This window comes from Oryzias latipes, chromosome 6 (genome assembly GCF_053564925.1).
Source record: "Oryzias latipes strain Hd-rR chromosome 6, Olatipes_Hd-rR_3.1".
NCBI lineage: Eukaryota > Metazoa > Chordata > Actinopteri > Beloniformes > Adrianichthyidae > Oryzias > Oryzias latipes.
In genome coordinates, this window is record NC_136242.1 from 28,751,997 (window position 1) to 28,769,434 (window position 17,438).

A 17,438-nucleotide genomic window follows, 5' to 3' on the forward strand; every position below is an offset into this window, starting at 1 on the left:
GAGCAGACGGAGCAAAGAATAGCTTGTGGCGTAGAAAATACGCTTCGCTCCAAAATGGAGAGGGGAAGAGGGGCGGGGTACAAACCGTCCCGCCCATCATTTCTGATGAATTACTGCTGCTTTATTTTGTAACAACTCTAGGAAAACGACATAATCACAATTAAAAGATCACTGGCAACGCTTTGGAAATTCATCTTTAAGAAAGAGAACTCGCAGAATCAGAGAGTGATAAATACTTTTGACTGACCGCCACCGTCTGCACATATTTATGCAGATACACATCAACAAACCACAGTCACTTTAGTCTGTGTACCAACAAACAAAAGCTCACAGATGTCACACATCCTGCATGTCTGCACACATGCAAACATTCATATTTGTGAAGAGGTGAGCAGGCAGGTGTGTTCAGGTGAGCGTGTGCCCTAAAGCAGAACGTAGAAGGGAAGGTGAGAACCCCGGATGCGCCCCAAACAGAGCAGACCTGGCAGTCAGAGCCCCCCCCGATCCCATACCACCCAGAAAGACCACGACAGTAGCCCCCCCAGACACAGAGAGCGCTACAGCATGGAGAGCCCCCCAGAGGGAAAGCCCTCAGATCGGCGGGTCAAGTCCAAGACCCCACATGTCTGGCCGCATTCCTAACAGCAACAAAAATAGGAATTTATGGCATTTTCACCATGAAACTGGTCAACAAACCTTCATGAATCAAGTTTTAAACCTAAAGTGTTTTCAATTTAATACAGCAAAATGATTCTCAAACCTGAGAAAACACAAACGAAAACAGAGACGCCCACCTGGACTTACTAAACCTTTATTCAAACCAAATGGCAGGTAAAAACATTAAGGCAGATGAGCGGCGAGCTGCGAGATGGAGCGTCAGTGCTGAACCTCCCAAAACTCCATCTCGTTAGAAAAAAAATAGAAAATTATAAAGCCAGAAAAGAGACTGAAACACAGAAGTGTGGCGAGCGCACACAGCCGAAACACGGTCCAGAGAGAGAAACAGAAAAGAATAAAGTGCAGGTGCTGTGTTCTGATCATCTGAGGCGGTTCAAGCAGTAAAACCTTTAAAACCAGTCAACCAGTATCTGCTCAGACTGGGGAGAAAATCTTTGACCTGATTTGAGGGAAAATTGAACAGATTCCTCTCTTTCAGAAAGATTCCTGTGACACTAAAGAAAACGTTCAAACTCAGTTTCTATTGTTAAAGAATAGGTTCCTAATTGCATTTACGTCCGTTTAAAATCAAGCGAAAATGGTGTCAATCATTGATCTTTTCAACAAAAAGAACATTTTTTTTTATTTTAATTAATAAACTAAGATGGGATTTTTTTTTGTTTGTGTTCATGACGGAAGGATCACGAACAAAACTGTTGAACCCAAATGAAAATGTCTCTGTGTTTACTGTCACAGAACAGGCTTTGATGAAATGTCATTGTTTCGTTTTCATGAATCACAATCTGAAAACAGCATTTTCACCTCTCTGATCACTTTCTGTCAAAGGAATTTAAAATCTTCAGAGTAGAATCCTGGAGTTGGTGTGATGCTCACTAAAACCTCATTTAGTCTGGTTTTCCTGAAACGTATATACTTAATGACAAAGCTCTAAAACTCAACATCTCATCCAGAAACAAAATCTTCCAGCTGTAAAAGAGCAGATTTGTTAAGACAGAGACATCAGTAGAATCCACTTCATATGAACTAAACAAACCGACACAGAAATACAGAATCAAATAAACTGAAGTGTCACTTTTCCCTCTGACCTCTTCTGAAACGTTCGTTGAACCAGGCGTCGAGTTCTTCCTTTTTCGTGTTACTTTGATGCTTTTGGGCACTAAAGCTCTGCTGCTTTATTTATTATTAAATCCAAGACCCAAACCCGACATTTTCCTGCAGGAATCGGCTCCAAGGCATTTCACTTTCCCCACTCCAAACACCTTAGACGACAGCCCAACAACCATCCAGTCCCTCAATGATTAAAACCCTCCCCCCGAAAAACTCCATTAAATTTAAGAGGAAAACAGATCCTGAAAAGAATGAGAGCAAACTGGTGAGTTTTAAAGCAAACTCCTGTTTGTTTAGACTAAAAACTTGTTGTAAAGCTAAAAAAATGAACATTCAGTTACATTTTTGTGTGTATTTTAAAGTGGCTCTCTCCTATTGCTTTCGGCATGTCCTTAATACAAACAGCAGGGGGGGGGGGGGTTCAGGGTGGGACTTTATAATGATGTTTAACGCTAGTGCCGAAATTTAAACAAAATAAATAAAAGATTTAAAAAAAACACACACACACACACAACAGGAGGACCGAGATTGAAAATCTGTTAGGTTTTGCATTTGAGTGGGTGTTGTCACTTCCGGAGAGCCCAACCTCCAGAACACCCCCCCCCCCCCCCCCCCCTCCACACACACACACACACACACACCAGATCTGATCACCCAAACAGTCCTGCACCCCCGGCTGACCGCCGCAGACACCCAGGAGCTGTGAAGCCCCGCCCCCTGCTAGTTTTCTGTCTACGTTTGCTCGTTAGCAAATGAAGCAAAAAGAGTCAAATGTCCGTCTCTGGCATTTCTGTGTTCGTGTTGAGTCCGCACGCCCATCCCTTCCTCCCGCTCCGTGGTCATCAGTCAGTCTTCTTTGCCCACGCCATGTCGTCTGAGCGCGGCTTCTGACCCGTCACGCGTTCTATCAGCCGCTCCATCCGCCTCCAGAAGCCCAGCTGATCTAGAGGATAGTTGCACCAACCTGCGATGGGAGACAGGCAGGAGGAAAAACAGGGAGGAGTCTGACACCTGAACCTCAAGCACAGTAGATTCAGAGACTGACCACATAGCATCGGCGTTAGCCGTTCCTCTGAGAGGAAAGGAGCTTTTGATTTCTAATTAGACGCCATTTTTGTTACCCCAAAGTGTGAATAGCTGTAGAACAATTACAGGAATACATTACAACGAAGTAATTCCACTACAAGAATATGTAAAAAGATCAAACTTTGAATTAATATTAACACAATCATGAACATGACGATACAAAGCAACCATTTAGTGTTTTTTGCGTCTACGGATAAAGAAGAGGAGCTGTAATTTTCCTGTTTCTATCCTATAGATAATGTTTCGTTTCAATCACAGCTAACAGAACAGCTCAGTGATCTTCATGGTTCCACTGGGATTTTTCTGAAACCTTTGTCTTTGTCATCTACCTCTGCACTGACAAACCCAGTAAGCTATAAACCATGAATAGATGAACACCTTCAAGAGATTTTCTTGTTTGTACTCGTTGTCTTCAGTCAGTGTTTTTGGATTCTTTATTTTCTGTCTTTTAATGTGTCCAATTAAACCACTAGTTAAAGAAATTGGGGGGTTTGTCTGTGATTTTTCTTTGAACTTTTATGACAGACCTAATTATTATTTTTCTTACAGGTTGAATAATAGTCCAGGTCAAACACAAACAAAAACCCTTTAACTTTTGGTCGAGTCAAAAGTGCAAAAGTGTAAAAGAAACACTTGCCAGCTTTTTGGATGTCGTAGACCTCATTTTAAAAATGTTTTTGAAAATAATTAGGATTTTTTTGTCAGTGTTTTTGGCCGTGACACTTAGCTTTTAGTCAAACTGACAGGATATCATCTGTTGCTCCGCCCACCTTTCTAACTTTCTCCTGAGGACAAATGGGAAACTTTCAATCCATTTTTTAACCATTTTTCCCTTTGAACATTTTAACTTCATCCAGCCCTTTTGCATCATATATTGTCTAATTTTCCATCTTTATTCCCATCTGCACCATCTGTCCTTCCCGCCTCCCGTCTCTCTCTCATCGTTTGGTGCTGAGGGGAGGAGGAATGCGAGAAGCTTCCCCAGAGACGTACTTAACCCATGCAGAAACGCACACGGACACACGGTGTGGAGGTGAACTTCAGCAGCAATCATCACAGTTTGAGATGAGCACATTCATGTATGCATGGCTGCAGGCCAAAATACATTTACATGTACACAAGTATGCATGAGTGACTGAACAACAGACCGACACGCATGCTGATCTCTGCTGAGCACAGATCACATTCAAACTACGCAAACTCACAACATTCCTCATATCCAAAACAACCTTCTCTTTTTCCAGGAAAAATGGATTGTAATTCACCTGTTTTACTTTTCTTCCATGTAGTATCCATAGCAATCATGTATTCCTGGAGGAAAACTAACCTGAACCCTCAGAACCAAAACCCGCTTAGCAAACATTTCCTTCAATCCCATCAACCAGTCAGATATCTGACTGGTTGATGGGATTGAAGGAAATGTTTGCTAAGCGGGTTTTGGTTCTGAGCGTTCGTGTGTTTTCAAACTCAGTAAAGACAAAGCATTTCAGAAGGATAAACTGTGCAAAGCTGCAAATACTACCTGTTAGCAAGAGCATCAGTATAAAACCAGGACTGTTGTTAGTGTCAGCGTTAAGACTTTAGCTGTAGCTCAACACACAAAGTTCAGTTTTGTAGTTTTTTGACCACAAGGCACTCTGGGTTACAGGCTGTGGTGCATTGAGCGAAATGAAACAGTCGTGTAATGTGTTATGACTACACTTCCCAGAAAGCCTAGAGGGGCCAAGAGGCAGGCAAACTGGTCAGAGCGATTGATGGGACATTTTTCTATTGAAATGTGTTTTTGTTCATGTTTCCTGTTGCAAAACGAGCAACACCACAGAAAAACCCTCATTTACTGACAAAAACTCAACATTGTTCAGTTGTGACATAAAAATCCTCAACAATCATCTCACTTTTTCATTTCATTATGTGGAAGGACAGTATGTATCGCTCCGCCAGACTCCTGACTACAGTACCCATAATGCTTCAACAGTCCATCACGCGGTGCGGCTTTGTAGTTTACCAAAGTCGTTCCAAGACATTTGGAGAGATTTTTGAGCGTCATACACCACGGAAAATCGGTTCCAGGTGAGTAGGAAGAGCCAGGAAATATGCAATATGCATCCGGATACTATCTGATGGTCCAAAAAAGACGTTTCTACACAAAGGATTGTTTTCGCCTCTCTAGTTCTGGGGGTTTTACAAAAAACACTGGTTTACTGAAATAAATGGATGAATGAAAAACAAACAAGCGGTAAAACAACAACACACGGAAAGGCGGGAAGCCAACAGAAGACCTTGACATGAGTCGTGTGTGCTTAGGGTTCGACTGATGCCAACTGCTCTGCCCCTGATTGTGTTTACACAGGCGGCTGCGTTTTGGTGACCCTTCCAGGTTGACGGGAGCAGCCAGAGGTTTTGTTTGATTTGATTATTTCTCTTTGCCTCCAACTTCATCCCTCCCAATCCCTGAACTGCCCCCCCCCCCCCCCCCCCCCCCCAGCCTCCTTGTGAAGTCCTATTTGTTAAAACAGACAGCAGGTTAGCATTAAATATACATGGGGATGTCAGCCGCTGGCGAACACAAAGCCTGCGAGGCGAGCCTCTGAGGAATCCAGGCCCAGGCAGCCAGGCTGTGGTGGGGAGTGTGTGTGTGGGGGGGGTACTGCTGGGGTCCCCTGGGGTCCCCGCCGGCCGCCACCACCCCACCTCCCACACACAGGTTAAAAACAGAAGAGGAGGTCAGAGGGACCAGCACACACACAGATGCTCCAGTATGCAGATGTATGAGCCCCCCCCCACCCCCACCCACAAACACATCTGTTGTCCGCCGAGGCGCTCAATGGCGTACACGCTGAACCCCCCAGAGTATGCTCCCTTTCACCCAGATACAGGCAGAATACTGAACGGATCTCTCTGGAGAGCGCCACCAGCAGGACCGTTCCTGCCTTTATTTATGAGGCTCCATTTTCTCAGACGCCGCAGAGACTCACATCATTCTCACTCTAATGATCTAAAATGGCCGCCAGCTACAAGCCCACTTTTTATTCAGGAACTGTCCGATCGTCACACTGAGACCCCCAGAATGTCCAAAGAACCCAACTTAATGAATCTTCCAGAGTCGTCAGGAAACATGGACGCTTTGAGGGCATTAAGGCAATTATTCTGCACCGCTTTAAGGTCTAAGACATCAAGGAAGTGAAAGGTTATGAAGGCGGGAAAATGGGTAAAAAACGGTCACAATAACCGAAAAACTTGGAGCATCACAGATCATCATCTGAATTACTGACCATCAATGCATTTGACCAATGTTCCTGAACTTCTCTGACCCAACAGGAACTGGACCTACAGTCACGTGGATGATTAGAGGAAAGACTAGCGTTACACCACCATGGCTGCAGCTCTCTGGTTAGACCTGAAGTCTTGGTCCAAATCCCACAAAGGGAAAATCTCTCTTAAGCAAAGCTGTAACTTTTTGTGATAAAGCTAAAACTGTAGACATGTCAATTTGAAGTTTTGGTTGTTAAGAACCTTTTGTTTTTTAGAATAAAGACGCAGAAACTGACATTTATCAAAAAAAGGATGGTTGCTGTGGATCGTCATCATTTTTGACCAAAGACTACCTCCCATCGCTTTAAGTACCTTCAAAACCTCTAATCGTTATCAAATCATTAGATTGATTAGTTCAGCACTAGGAGAAATGTACCGATTTCACAACCCATGAACAACAAAAATAAAAAACGTGTCATTTTAAGCAGCAGTTACAGAGTGGTTTTGTTTTTGTTCAGATCTAAAGTCACTGAACCCCAATTATTTTAAAAATGGATGAACAGGAAGGAGGAATGAGAGCCCGCCAGTTCAAGATGGCTAGCCTGCTGTCAATCAAGACGACATGCTCCTAATTTGGCCTCTCAATGATTGTGATGAAAGGGTTCATTACTTTTGCACTCCAATAGAGGGTTATAGTAGTCTGTGAGTTCAAACAAGCCTCTTGTGTATTCAATACCTGTAGTGATGCAGTAGTACGTTTCATGTGGAGACACGTGGTGGATGCGGTGGTGTTTCCGTGGCAACACCAGATGCCAGTCCTGCAGCAGCGTGACCCAGCGCGGGAGGCCGAAGTAGGAGTGGCTCCACTTATGGATCTGGTTGGTCAGCGTCACGAAAACCGCCAAGGCGAAGACGTAGCAGTTCCAAGGGAAGGACACTGCCAAGGTCTCTGGAAGGAGACGGGAGAGCGGCCCACAGTCAGAAGGAGAAGGGGTTCACATGAATAAATGCCTGATCTAAGAGTTTATGGGAAATGAAGGCCGGTCTGCCCACAAAGAAGACGGCGAACAGAGAAGCAGAAAGAACACAAATCATTTCACTACCTCAACAAAAAAAACATTTTTTATGACAAATGCTAAAGGTAATAATATCTAAGGAAATTCTATAAGCTTTCTAACATGAAAAGCCCAAAACTAACATTGTTCTTTGCTGAACAAGCAGAAGTCCAGCTGGTGTTTAAATATAAACCATGAATCATCATGACTCAGTGTTAAATATTTAAACACCTTCTGTGATCCCCCTCTCATCCCACTCTCAGGGAAACAGCATTCCCGTCACGCCATCCGGGCGATTATGCGTCACATACAGAGATGAAGCTGGAGCTCAGCTGGAGCCACCAGAGATGTTCTCATCTCAGAAAAACTGCAGCAGTTTCACAAAGTTTAATGTCAAAACAAGAATATAAGCTTTGTTTCTATTTTTCCCCATCAAGATGATAAAATTTGTGGCAACCGTTTTGGTTGTAACGGTGAGTATCTTCGTCTCTGAGGCTTTCTGTGTTTTCTCAAACCATTGTTGCTCTCATTTCTATATGTTATTCTACGCTGGTGCCACCAGGGGGCAGCCTCACACGTGTCAGACGAATCCATTCTTGGCTTTGATATCAATGATATATCTACTTGAGTTTGCAAATGAACAAGCTGCTTTATGTCAGACAAATTCATGTTTTCTGTGTAAAAACTAACAGATTCAAGTGTAGCGCAGAATTTCTTTTCATAAAAGTTCAATGTAGCCGAAGAGAGCTAAATTTCTTCCAATTTTTAACTTAAAGTTAACTCAAAGATGTGAAATTAGGCAAAGCATGAAAATAGCAATTACAAAACAAATGAGTCTGCTATAAAATGTTCAATAAAAAAAAAACCTCTAAAGCTAAAAAAAAACAGAAATATTATATAACATTGACAATAAATATGGGTTATGTAAATACATATCTATAAATAGAGATATAATTTAAGAAGCTAAGTATTAAAGATAACACCAAACATGCTAGATTAAATTCCCCCCCAAAAACCTCAAATTTCATAAAGAAAAAACATTTTAGACTATAGTCGGGCGGATAAAATAGCTAAAAATGATGCTAGGACTTTGCTAAAAACAGTGACAACAGAATGCAGAAGCAGTGAGGAAAGTAATGAAACTACTGCAGCATCAGCGAGGCAAGCGCAGGCAAGCGCACTTAGCAGCAACGAGCCTATTAGCTCCGCCTCCCCAGTCCTCTGCCGCACAGCAGCAGGACTCAGATTCACTCATCAGGTCCAGATGACTTTGGGGTTGTGTGAACCAGATTGCCTGCATTTGTGAATTTACATTACCCGTTTGCATAAATAATGTAGCGCGTGCATTTATGAAAGAGTTTGTGTGCTTTTCCCAATTATGAGACTGAAATCGCTCCATAGAGTTTGAACTTATTAAGTGCAATACGTCTCTGGAAAGAAACAGAAATTCTCCATTTCACTTCAAAAGTGATGCTGCAGACAGTTTCCCATGCAGACACTTCACCATCACTTCATTAGATCTCAGTGATGTTTTGTGATTCCCTTTTATGTCTTTATTTACAGTTATGGTTTGAGTTTCTGTAAAAAGAAAATGTGTTTAAAAACATCGAAAGAAAATGTTTAAAAACTCCCCCTAAATGAGCAACGGCCCCCCAACCTGAACTCGTCTGGATCCAGTTTTATACTAAAGTTAACTTAAAACAGAAAAAAAAAAAAAACAGAAATGTAGGAATTTCCTTAATATGATAATACATGTTTTTAAAAAGATAATACAATGGGAGACTTCCTTAGATGAGTGAAAAAAATTCCACAGTTGAATAAAAAGGATTCCAGTTTTAGGTCGACCACAGAGGCTGTTTTTAAGTCAATCCTTATTCCTGCTAGCGAACTAACTAGCAAAACGTTATTGATACCAAAAAGAACACTAGTCAGGTAGCTGAATAGTTAGATATATGTTGTTTAAAAAGTGTTTTTATTTTTTTTTAAATTCATTTTTCATGGACAAACTCTTTTTTTATACTGACGCTCATGACAACAGCTGCAAAATGAAAGAATCGCAGGAGAAATTTGGTTTCCGACGAGCAGCACATTGTCGCTCTGCAGTGACTCATGTTTTCACACTCGTCTCTGTGTTTTCATGACTTACAGCTGTCCTCTCCATCCACGTCTTTACGGGGAAAACTGCAATCCCCTGACCCCGGTTCAAACGCTGACATGACAGCTGGAGATGTAAGCTCACAGTTTGCCAACCCCCCCCCCCTCCGCCTCGGTCTCCGTCTTTGTCTGGTGACCATTTGACACTAAGAGGAACCCGACATGACAGGTTTGGATGTCATCCTACCGCTACATGACCCTCTGCTACCCCCACGCCGCAAGCTTTCCCCCCACCTTCTCACCTCTGACCACTTAGTTTCTGTCTGTAAGTCTCGGCGGTGACCTCTTCAGGTGCAGACATGACAGGTGTGGATGTCACTGTCTACGTCTTACCACCACACGAATCCCTGCAGCGGATAACACGACAAAGGCAGATATGGCCTTCCTCGCTCATCATCCTCCCTGTGAAAGCCCACTGATGCCCTCGTCTTCACCTTCTTTTGTTTGTTTGTAAATGTCTTTTTTCAGAGGTTAAATTACAAAATGACTCTTAAAAGGAGATTTTTTTTTTTAATGGAAAGATCACAAGAGCATTAAAACGAGTTCCAGCAACATGCCGTTTATTAATTGGCCACTGGGGGCAGCATAATCAATCCCAGCTCAATCCACGTCAGGTTAGAAAACGTCTGGATTTTAAAGTGAAAGTTAAAAAGAAAGTCATTTTTTGTTCTTTAGGTAAAAAAATCTTTATTTTTCTTACCCCATTAGCAGATCTGTTGGTTAATTCAGGGAAGGTTTTTTTTATTCAACAATTTTTTACGCATTTCCACAGTGCAGTGTATCCATGACAACGTAAAGACCCCTCCAATCAAGGTTTGATATATGATAAAAGCGGTTTTTAAATGATCATTATGCCATTTTTAAATTGAAAAAGCTAATGAACAGCAGGAATTCATTAGGAGTTGTCGGCGGGACTGTTGGCGTGAAGCAACCCCGCCCCCCATTCCCCTCCACATTGCCGAGAGCTCAGAGAAAGGGAGCTTGTGGCCCACCTGGTATATTTTCTACTTGCCTGCTCCTGATTCACAACAATTTGAATAAAGAAATAACATTTTTTTTAAGTATAAGTCCAGTTCTTTTGTTGAGTTTGGCTGGGGGCCAGAATTATGAAACATATATGTGACATTTTTCTTAAATAAACAGGGTCATGTGTTTGTTATTTTCCCACTAATAACCACTAGAGGGAGCTGTAGGTGTGTGTATCAATATTTGCTACCGACAGCAACGCAGAAGAAGAACCCCGGCTCAGTCTTACATCAAACTTGACAGAAATGTTCCAAAGTGACGCAGAAGAAAAATTCCAAAACATAATGATATAAATGGTTTAGTTAGACTTGTTAGCATGTTCTTTATGGTTATTTGAGTAACTGTTTATATGTTGCACTAACAAACCAGACTCCTCCTATGTTTCATGACTAAATAAGCATCGATATGTTACAGTAGTGAAGCGTGTAGATATTCAGTCCATTATTGTTAATTATTTCCTAATCATACTTGTTTATCCCAAAAGTGCAACTTATATATGATTTTTTTGATAAGTATTTGGAGTCTGCGACTTATATTGTGGAGTTTCTAAAAGTCTGGAAAATACAGCACTCATAAATATACGTTTGAGCCAAATGTTCTTTGTATACGTCCTCCATCATCAGAAATATGCCACAAAAACATTATTTCCATCTGAAAGTGTCACTATCATACTACCAACTGCTGCATTACTTACTACTCACTACAACAGCAAACTAATACTGGACTTCTACACTGACAGAGTTCATTAAAGTTTCAGTAAATGTAAGGAAACAGTATCAGGAGCCTTTATTTTTAGCTTTTTCATTGAGTATAAATCAGTGAATTTCTGTTCCAATCAATACCAGCTGCAGTTTTATTTCATCGTGTCCCTCTTCTAACTTTGTTTCTAAAGTATCCAGATTACTCGATTTCTTTCAAAGAAGTGGGGTTTGAGAGCAGCTTAACCCCTCAGTGCCAAATGTGACCTCACCTTTAACCTGACTAACGGGTGTCACCTCCCCTGCCCTCCTCCCATTAGTGACCTTTAAGCTCAAGTTGAATCACAGACATGAAAGGTGGACATGTCACCTCCTCAATAATAGCTTTTCTCCTTCCTCCTGCTGATCTCCCTCCCTCCCCGTCCGCCACTCGTCAGGTCAGCGAGCATCATTACCAGAGAAAAAATGGCTCCACGTTTTCCCAGAATTTCCTGTTCTTGGACTTGGTGCAATTATGGGACACTGCTGACCTTTGGAAGTCCTTGTGCTTACTTCAAAGTTCTAACTCATTTTTTTTAAAGATGTAAAATATGTGACATCCATCAATGTGTTCACATATATACAACATGCTTTACTCCGCGATACTTCTTCTTTGGAATTAGTTTATTTCAACTCAAACAAAATAAACTAAAGAAAACCAAAAATGATTATATATATAATTTTCTTTGCAGTGAGTCCTTAAGTGTCACTATCATTTCACTACCTACCATTAATTAATCAACTGCAAACAAACAGTCTTGAACTGATTGGAAAATTAAAAATAATGAAAGAAAACTGACATATACATGTAAAATTCACACTATTGGCTCGCGATGCACACCTAGATACTTTAACCATTTAATGTACATATTTCCATGACAAAGTAATAAAGTAACTATGAGATTCACGCTTTAGTAAGAAATTTAAGAATTAAAAATTCTTGAATGTTTCTGTTTGAAATACAAATCCAATAGAACAATATCTGAAGTTAGGATTTGACCCTCCAGCTGCTTTCAGATAAAACATGAACTTCTGGACAAAACTGTTACTGCTGATGGAGGTTGCTCTACAAAAACGTGATGGAAAAAAAAACACTGATGCACATTCAATTGTGTAGGAAGACTACCTGGTGTGCATGTGAGGAACTTGTAGGCCATGTGAGCCAGAGGGAGGATGGGGATCATGCAGTTGTCACCGTTGGTTTCAATAAAGTCGTGGCGAGTGATGGCTGTTGGATCGATGTGGTGCTCTCTGAAGGGTCGAATGAACGCCTGCAGAGAGGACAGCAGAGGTCACGCGTTGTAAAATACACAAGTTAGTGTGCCAACCAGAAAAGAAATGCCAGCCTATTTATTAGAAGCCTGGAAAGCCAGTTGGAATGATGTTTCTGAATCATTGGGTGACTTTAAAAGAGAGATGAACAACTGTCATGTGTGTTAAAGTGCAAGCAGATCACTGGGGTCATCAGGTGGACATCCTCCCAACAGTGAGGCCCTCAAAAACAGAGAAGGCTCAATGGTGTGTTAACCAACTATCTTAGGCTCCTCCCATTAATACCCAGCTCTCAGCACAGGAAACCTGGCTTTAGCACAAACCCTTCCATGGGGCAGACCCTCGCTCTCCATCCATGTTCCAACGTGTCTACACTTCTTTGCCTTTACATAGTTCAAATGTTTGTTGATGTTAAAACAACTCAGTTTCTTCAGCAGAAGAAGACCCTAGCTGTGGTTTTACTATTGACTATAAAATTGCACAAATTGGGTTTGCGATAATAAATTTGCCCAATGGAATCACCACAATTTTGGAAAAACTTGCATTTATCGAAAAAAAACTTTCTGCGCTTGGAGGAGGTGGCTTTTGAGGCATATTGAAATTGAGTTATTTCACTAAACTGCCATAGCAACACTTTTTGGGAAATAAATGAGTCACGTGACTAACAACCAGATGGCGATGCACTTCTTGGTAGAAAGTGTCTGCCTTGGGTACCGCGCAGCGGCGCTACCAGATGATGCTAAGCGCTAGCGCCGTGGAAGAAATGTGAGTCTGCTGTCAATCAAAGCATTGTTCACATCTGTCACCATTATGACTTATCGCGTGAGTTCTTTTGTTTATTCGCATAATTACGATTTAATGGAAACAGTGTAATTGCCATGTCGTGAGTTTTCAACATTTCTAGAACTTTGGTGAAGGTTTGTGTGATGGAAACACAGCTATAGCTTTAATATGCTTGTTGCCCCAAAGGACACCAAAGTGTCAGTCACTGTCCCCGGGATTTCAAGGTCTGGACCTGCTCAACCTGCGTCTGCCGAGCTATGAGGTGGTGGATTTTTACATGATACAGGGACATTTTCAACCACAATGGGGGACATTGGTCTACAAAACCATTGTTTTCATTTCCTGAAACAAGTCAAAAACTCAACATTTGAATGGCCGAAAACCAAATTGGCACCAAACAAAACAAAAGCTAAGTTGAGTTCTAAACTCCAGGCTTAAAGTTCATTTCTGTCGATCATTTAGTTTTGTGAACAACTAAAACGTTCTTTAAATCTTTCTGTTTTTGAAGCCAGAGTTGTTTAGACAATGGATCACGCTGGTCATGGGCTGGGTGGGGGGGCGCACAGCCGGGGGCGAGTACAGGCTGCAGCGGAGGCGAGGGCCATTCAGCGCTGCCTGCGGCTTTAGTTGTTTTTTATATTTCAGGAGAACTTTACTGCATCATTACACAGCAGTTTCCTGGTGGAACCGGCGCTTTCCTCTTTTCATTTGACTTTAAAAAGCAATGCAACACAACGTGCTTCTCCAACAGACACACAAACACTCCTGGCCAAGCATCCTGCACCAATCCACAGCAGCCGACGCACAAACGCTCTCCTGCCACACAAATGGGCGACACACACCCCAGAAGATTTTTTAAATACCCGTTCAAGCCCCCGGCTGTCCTGTGCAGAGATGGACACCTGTCTGTGAAGAAATGAGGGGGGGGGGGGTCATCTCAGAGGTTTGATAGAGAACAAAGAGCCGCTCATGCACAAGCACACACAGTATAAAGCGTGTGCCGTCCCCCCGCGTGCACGTTTCTGTGCTCGTGCGCCGACATGGAAGCATCAGCATGAAAACTCATTATTGTGGCGCGAACCGTTGAAACGATCCCAACTGCTGATTCGCCAACATCGCTGATGGGCTGCAAACGCTCAAACTATCTGTTGATATCTTTGCAATTATGTACCCTTCTCCGCCGCCCTCCAGTCCTACCGCACCCCCACCCCCTTCCCCCCTTCTGCCACCGCAGCCCTCAGCGACATGAAAGGCCGGCTAAGCCGTGGAGGTCGTGCAGAGCGGGGCGGCTCTGGCGCTCCCAGTTAACGGCGGGCCGCCGGTGGCTGCATGTCCTCTAATCCCACACCGTTTAACGGCCTGCCTTGCACGACGTCCCTTAATCAGCGGCTCACATCGCCCATCGCCCCAGCAAGCAGAGCTGCCCCACAGCTCGCAGGGACACGCCCGTCCACCCCCTCCTCATTTTTTGTCCTTCCACCAATTTTTTTTATTTTTTACTAAATCCTTCTTTCTGTTACTTTCTCTCTTTGGTGCCAAACATTTGTCTGCTTCTTGTTAGCAAACTACATCTTCATCTCTTCCATTATAACAGCCAACGACGTTCAATTAACTCTCCCCTAAAGCTGGGATCGTCATCACCAGAGAGACGCCAACAGAGATGTTAGTGACGCTTTTAAAGGTGATTCATGGAATAAAGCAGAAGGACTGGAAGGATCTTCCACAGATCCCCCAAGGAAAATCCAGCTTCGTTGGGAACCAACGAGCCAACTTCGTCCTTAAAGTGGTGCCATCAGAGGACTGCTAAATCCTTGTTGAGTCAATTAAAGCTCAACAACACGACGAGAACTAATAACAAATACAGACGGCCCAAATCCTCATGAAGGAGCTGCCGTAAACACCAAAGGGGAAATGGCAGCGCTGGTTTTTAAGGCTCTGCTGCAATTTCAGAACTGTCGGGAGAAACACTTATGGGCTTAAATCAAAGCAAACCACATAAAAAATAAAACTGCTCTAACATGTCTATGAATTTTTAAACCATCTTTTACTGAAAACAAGACAGATGTGTTAACAGCAAAAGCAGGAAATGAAACAGCTTTTACTCTTGTAGATGTATCCTTTAGCTTTAAAAACCCACTACTATGAAAATGATGTTTTTAACATTTTCTTGTGGCATTTTTCTGATGAAGGAAATTAAGTAATTGCATTTCTGAGTATTTCTATATTCAAATCATCGTGATTTTGGGTCAGTTGAAAAAATGCAGTTTGGAAATGATCGTGCTTGTGGTTCAGAGAACATGCTGGTCGGCCCACAAGCCTCCTTCTCTGCTTCATTCTGATCCACTTGTTGACAGATGGATCTGTGTACGTCTTTTTTCCTCATCTGAGCTGGAATCCGGATCAAAACCGGACGGCTGGATAGCTCTGATATTGGTCACCATTTTTGTTGCACGGTAAAGTTGGGTTGGGGGTGTGAGAGGCTGTTAGATAGCGGGAGAGAGTGTAAACAGACAGCTCTCAGCAACGGGGAGGTGAAGGGGGTCCCACTCACAACTCACAGATGGGAATCTAACTGACTCTGCAGAAACGACAACGTTTTTTTTTTGTGGCTAAAAACTGCAAAACAATAATCAAAAGACCACCTGGAACTCTTTGAAAAATAAATCAAAAGAGGACCAGAGTGGGACTTTAACCTCCTATTCATAGATGAAAACAAGACTTGGTAACTTTTGCCGTCTTGTGTGTCCTCTCCCTAAACATTTTCAACTTTACTTTCAGAATTGGTGCATTAAAGACCTGAAGTTCCGTTTCTGTGCCACAGTTGGAGAACGTCTGAGAACCAGCAGCTTGTTGTCAGTAAACCTGATGGAGTAAAAGAAAAATGAGTTTCAACCTCAACACCAGGTCAGCCTCTCAAAAAGCACCTGAAAGTAAACAAGAGGCAGCAGAAAACAGCACAGAGAATGACAGACGCGACAAATAAGGAACGGCAGCCGCTTTAAACGCTTCCCCTCACAAAATAACAGCAGCCATTACTGCCCTCAGGTGTTCTTCATCGCACCTCTTTGATATTCAAACTAAACTTTAACGACAGCGCAGGCTGGCTTTATTCTGAGCTTACAAACACACAAAGATGCAACAACACCACAGAGGTGTCGCTTTTCCCTTTTTTGTTCTCGCACACTAACGCATTCTTTCCACCAGCCTATTGTCATGCAGCACAAGTCCATTCTCATCTTGCAGTAGAAGTCTTTATTAGAGGTCTCCCACGGTGTCCAACGCCCCATGCAAATCTGTGAATGCTGCTGGGTCTCTGCAGCCTGTAACTACCCTGAGCCTCAATAAAGACAGCATCATACATAAACATAAAGCCTGGTAGCACCTTCAGCAAACACAGAGAACAGCACGGCGACAGAAATCACTGCAGAGCCGCAGAAACGCAGCAACTTCAGAACTCTGACCAGGAAAAAAGCCGACTCAGAGCCTGACCGCATGACAACTGAAGCCATTATGCCCTGGCGTTCCAAGCTTATTAGTGTCAGAACAGGCCGCGGCACCGTAGGAGAAACCACTGGTCTCCGGTGAGAAGACTCAAATGATTCCAAGTTTCACCGAAAGAAACTTTGGTGGCTCACTTCTGTTTCTGCATCTCCAAAAGTGTACTGCTGAACTCCATTTTTCAGCCAGGGTGCAGTCATTTGTGTTATAATGAGATTTCTTCAAATGAATCTGAAACCACAGAAAATTCGTGCTTTATGTCACGCAACCATAGACGTTAAAAATCAATGCATGCGACGCGGCGAAACAGGCAGATGTGGTAAACAGAAGCCGGTCGTTTTTCAAAATAAAACCTCCTTGTGAATCAGAAAATAAAAAAAGCAGAAAGAATCAAAGTTAGCGTTTGCATTTTGTTCCTGGTTACGGCCAGAACCAAGCGGCCCTGGGACCGGTATTGGCTCACGGCCCGGGGGTTGGGACCCCTGATTTAATGGGAACAGGCAGCACGTCGAAAAAACACCCAAACATCAAACGGTGACTCAGAGGGGGGCCCAGAAATATGTCCATATATGACAAGTTGGGAGTGAGAATATGTTGGTCTCAACGACAACAAGAGCTGCAGCATTTAAATAGTTCGGATCCGGGTCCAAGTCTGGGTCCAGATCTGGGCCGTGGTCCGCTAGTTAGTGACTTCTGATTTGCAGAGTAAACACAACAAAACAAAAACAAAAATGACGTTTGCCAAAACTTTAATTCAGTGAATTCAGTGTTTTTCTTAAAACCCTGATTT

At 42.7% G+C, this 17,438-nt stretch overlaps 1 protein-coding gene across 1 annotated transcript in view; it reads right to left on the bottom strand.

The window, feature by feature from the left end:
• Positions 1-795: 795 nt before the first annotated feature.
• Positions 796-17,438, bottom strand: part of peds1a (plasmanylethanolamine desaturase 1a) — a 41,572-nt gene continuing 24,929 nt past the window's right edge. The window contains exons 4-6 of the mRNA XM_004069760.5: positions 12,222-12,366; positions 6,860-7,072; positions 796-2,749 (exon numbers count right to left, since the gene is read on the bottom strand). Coding sequence (XP_004069808.1) covers positions 2,628-2,749; positions 6,860-7,072; positions 12,222-12,366 — 480 coding nt within the window. The 3' untranslated portion in view covers positions 796-2,627. The remainder of the gene's footprint in view (positions 2,750-6,859; positions 7,073-12,221; positions 12,367-17,438) is intronic.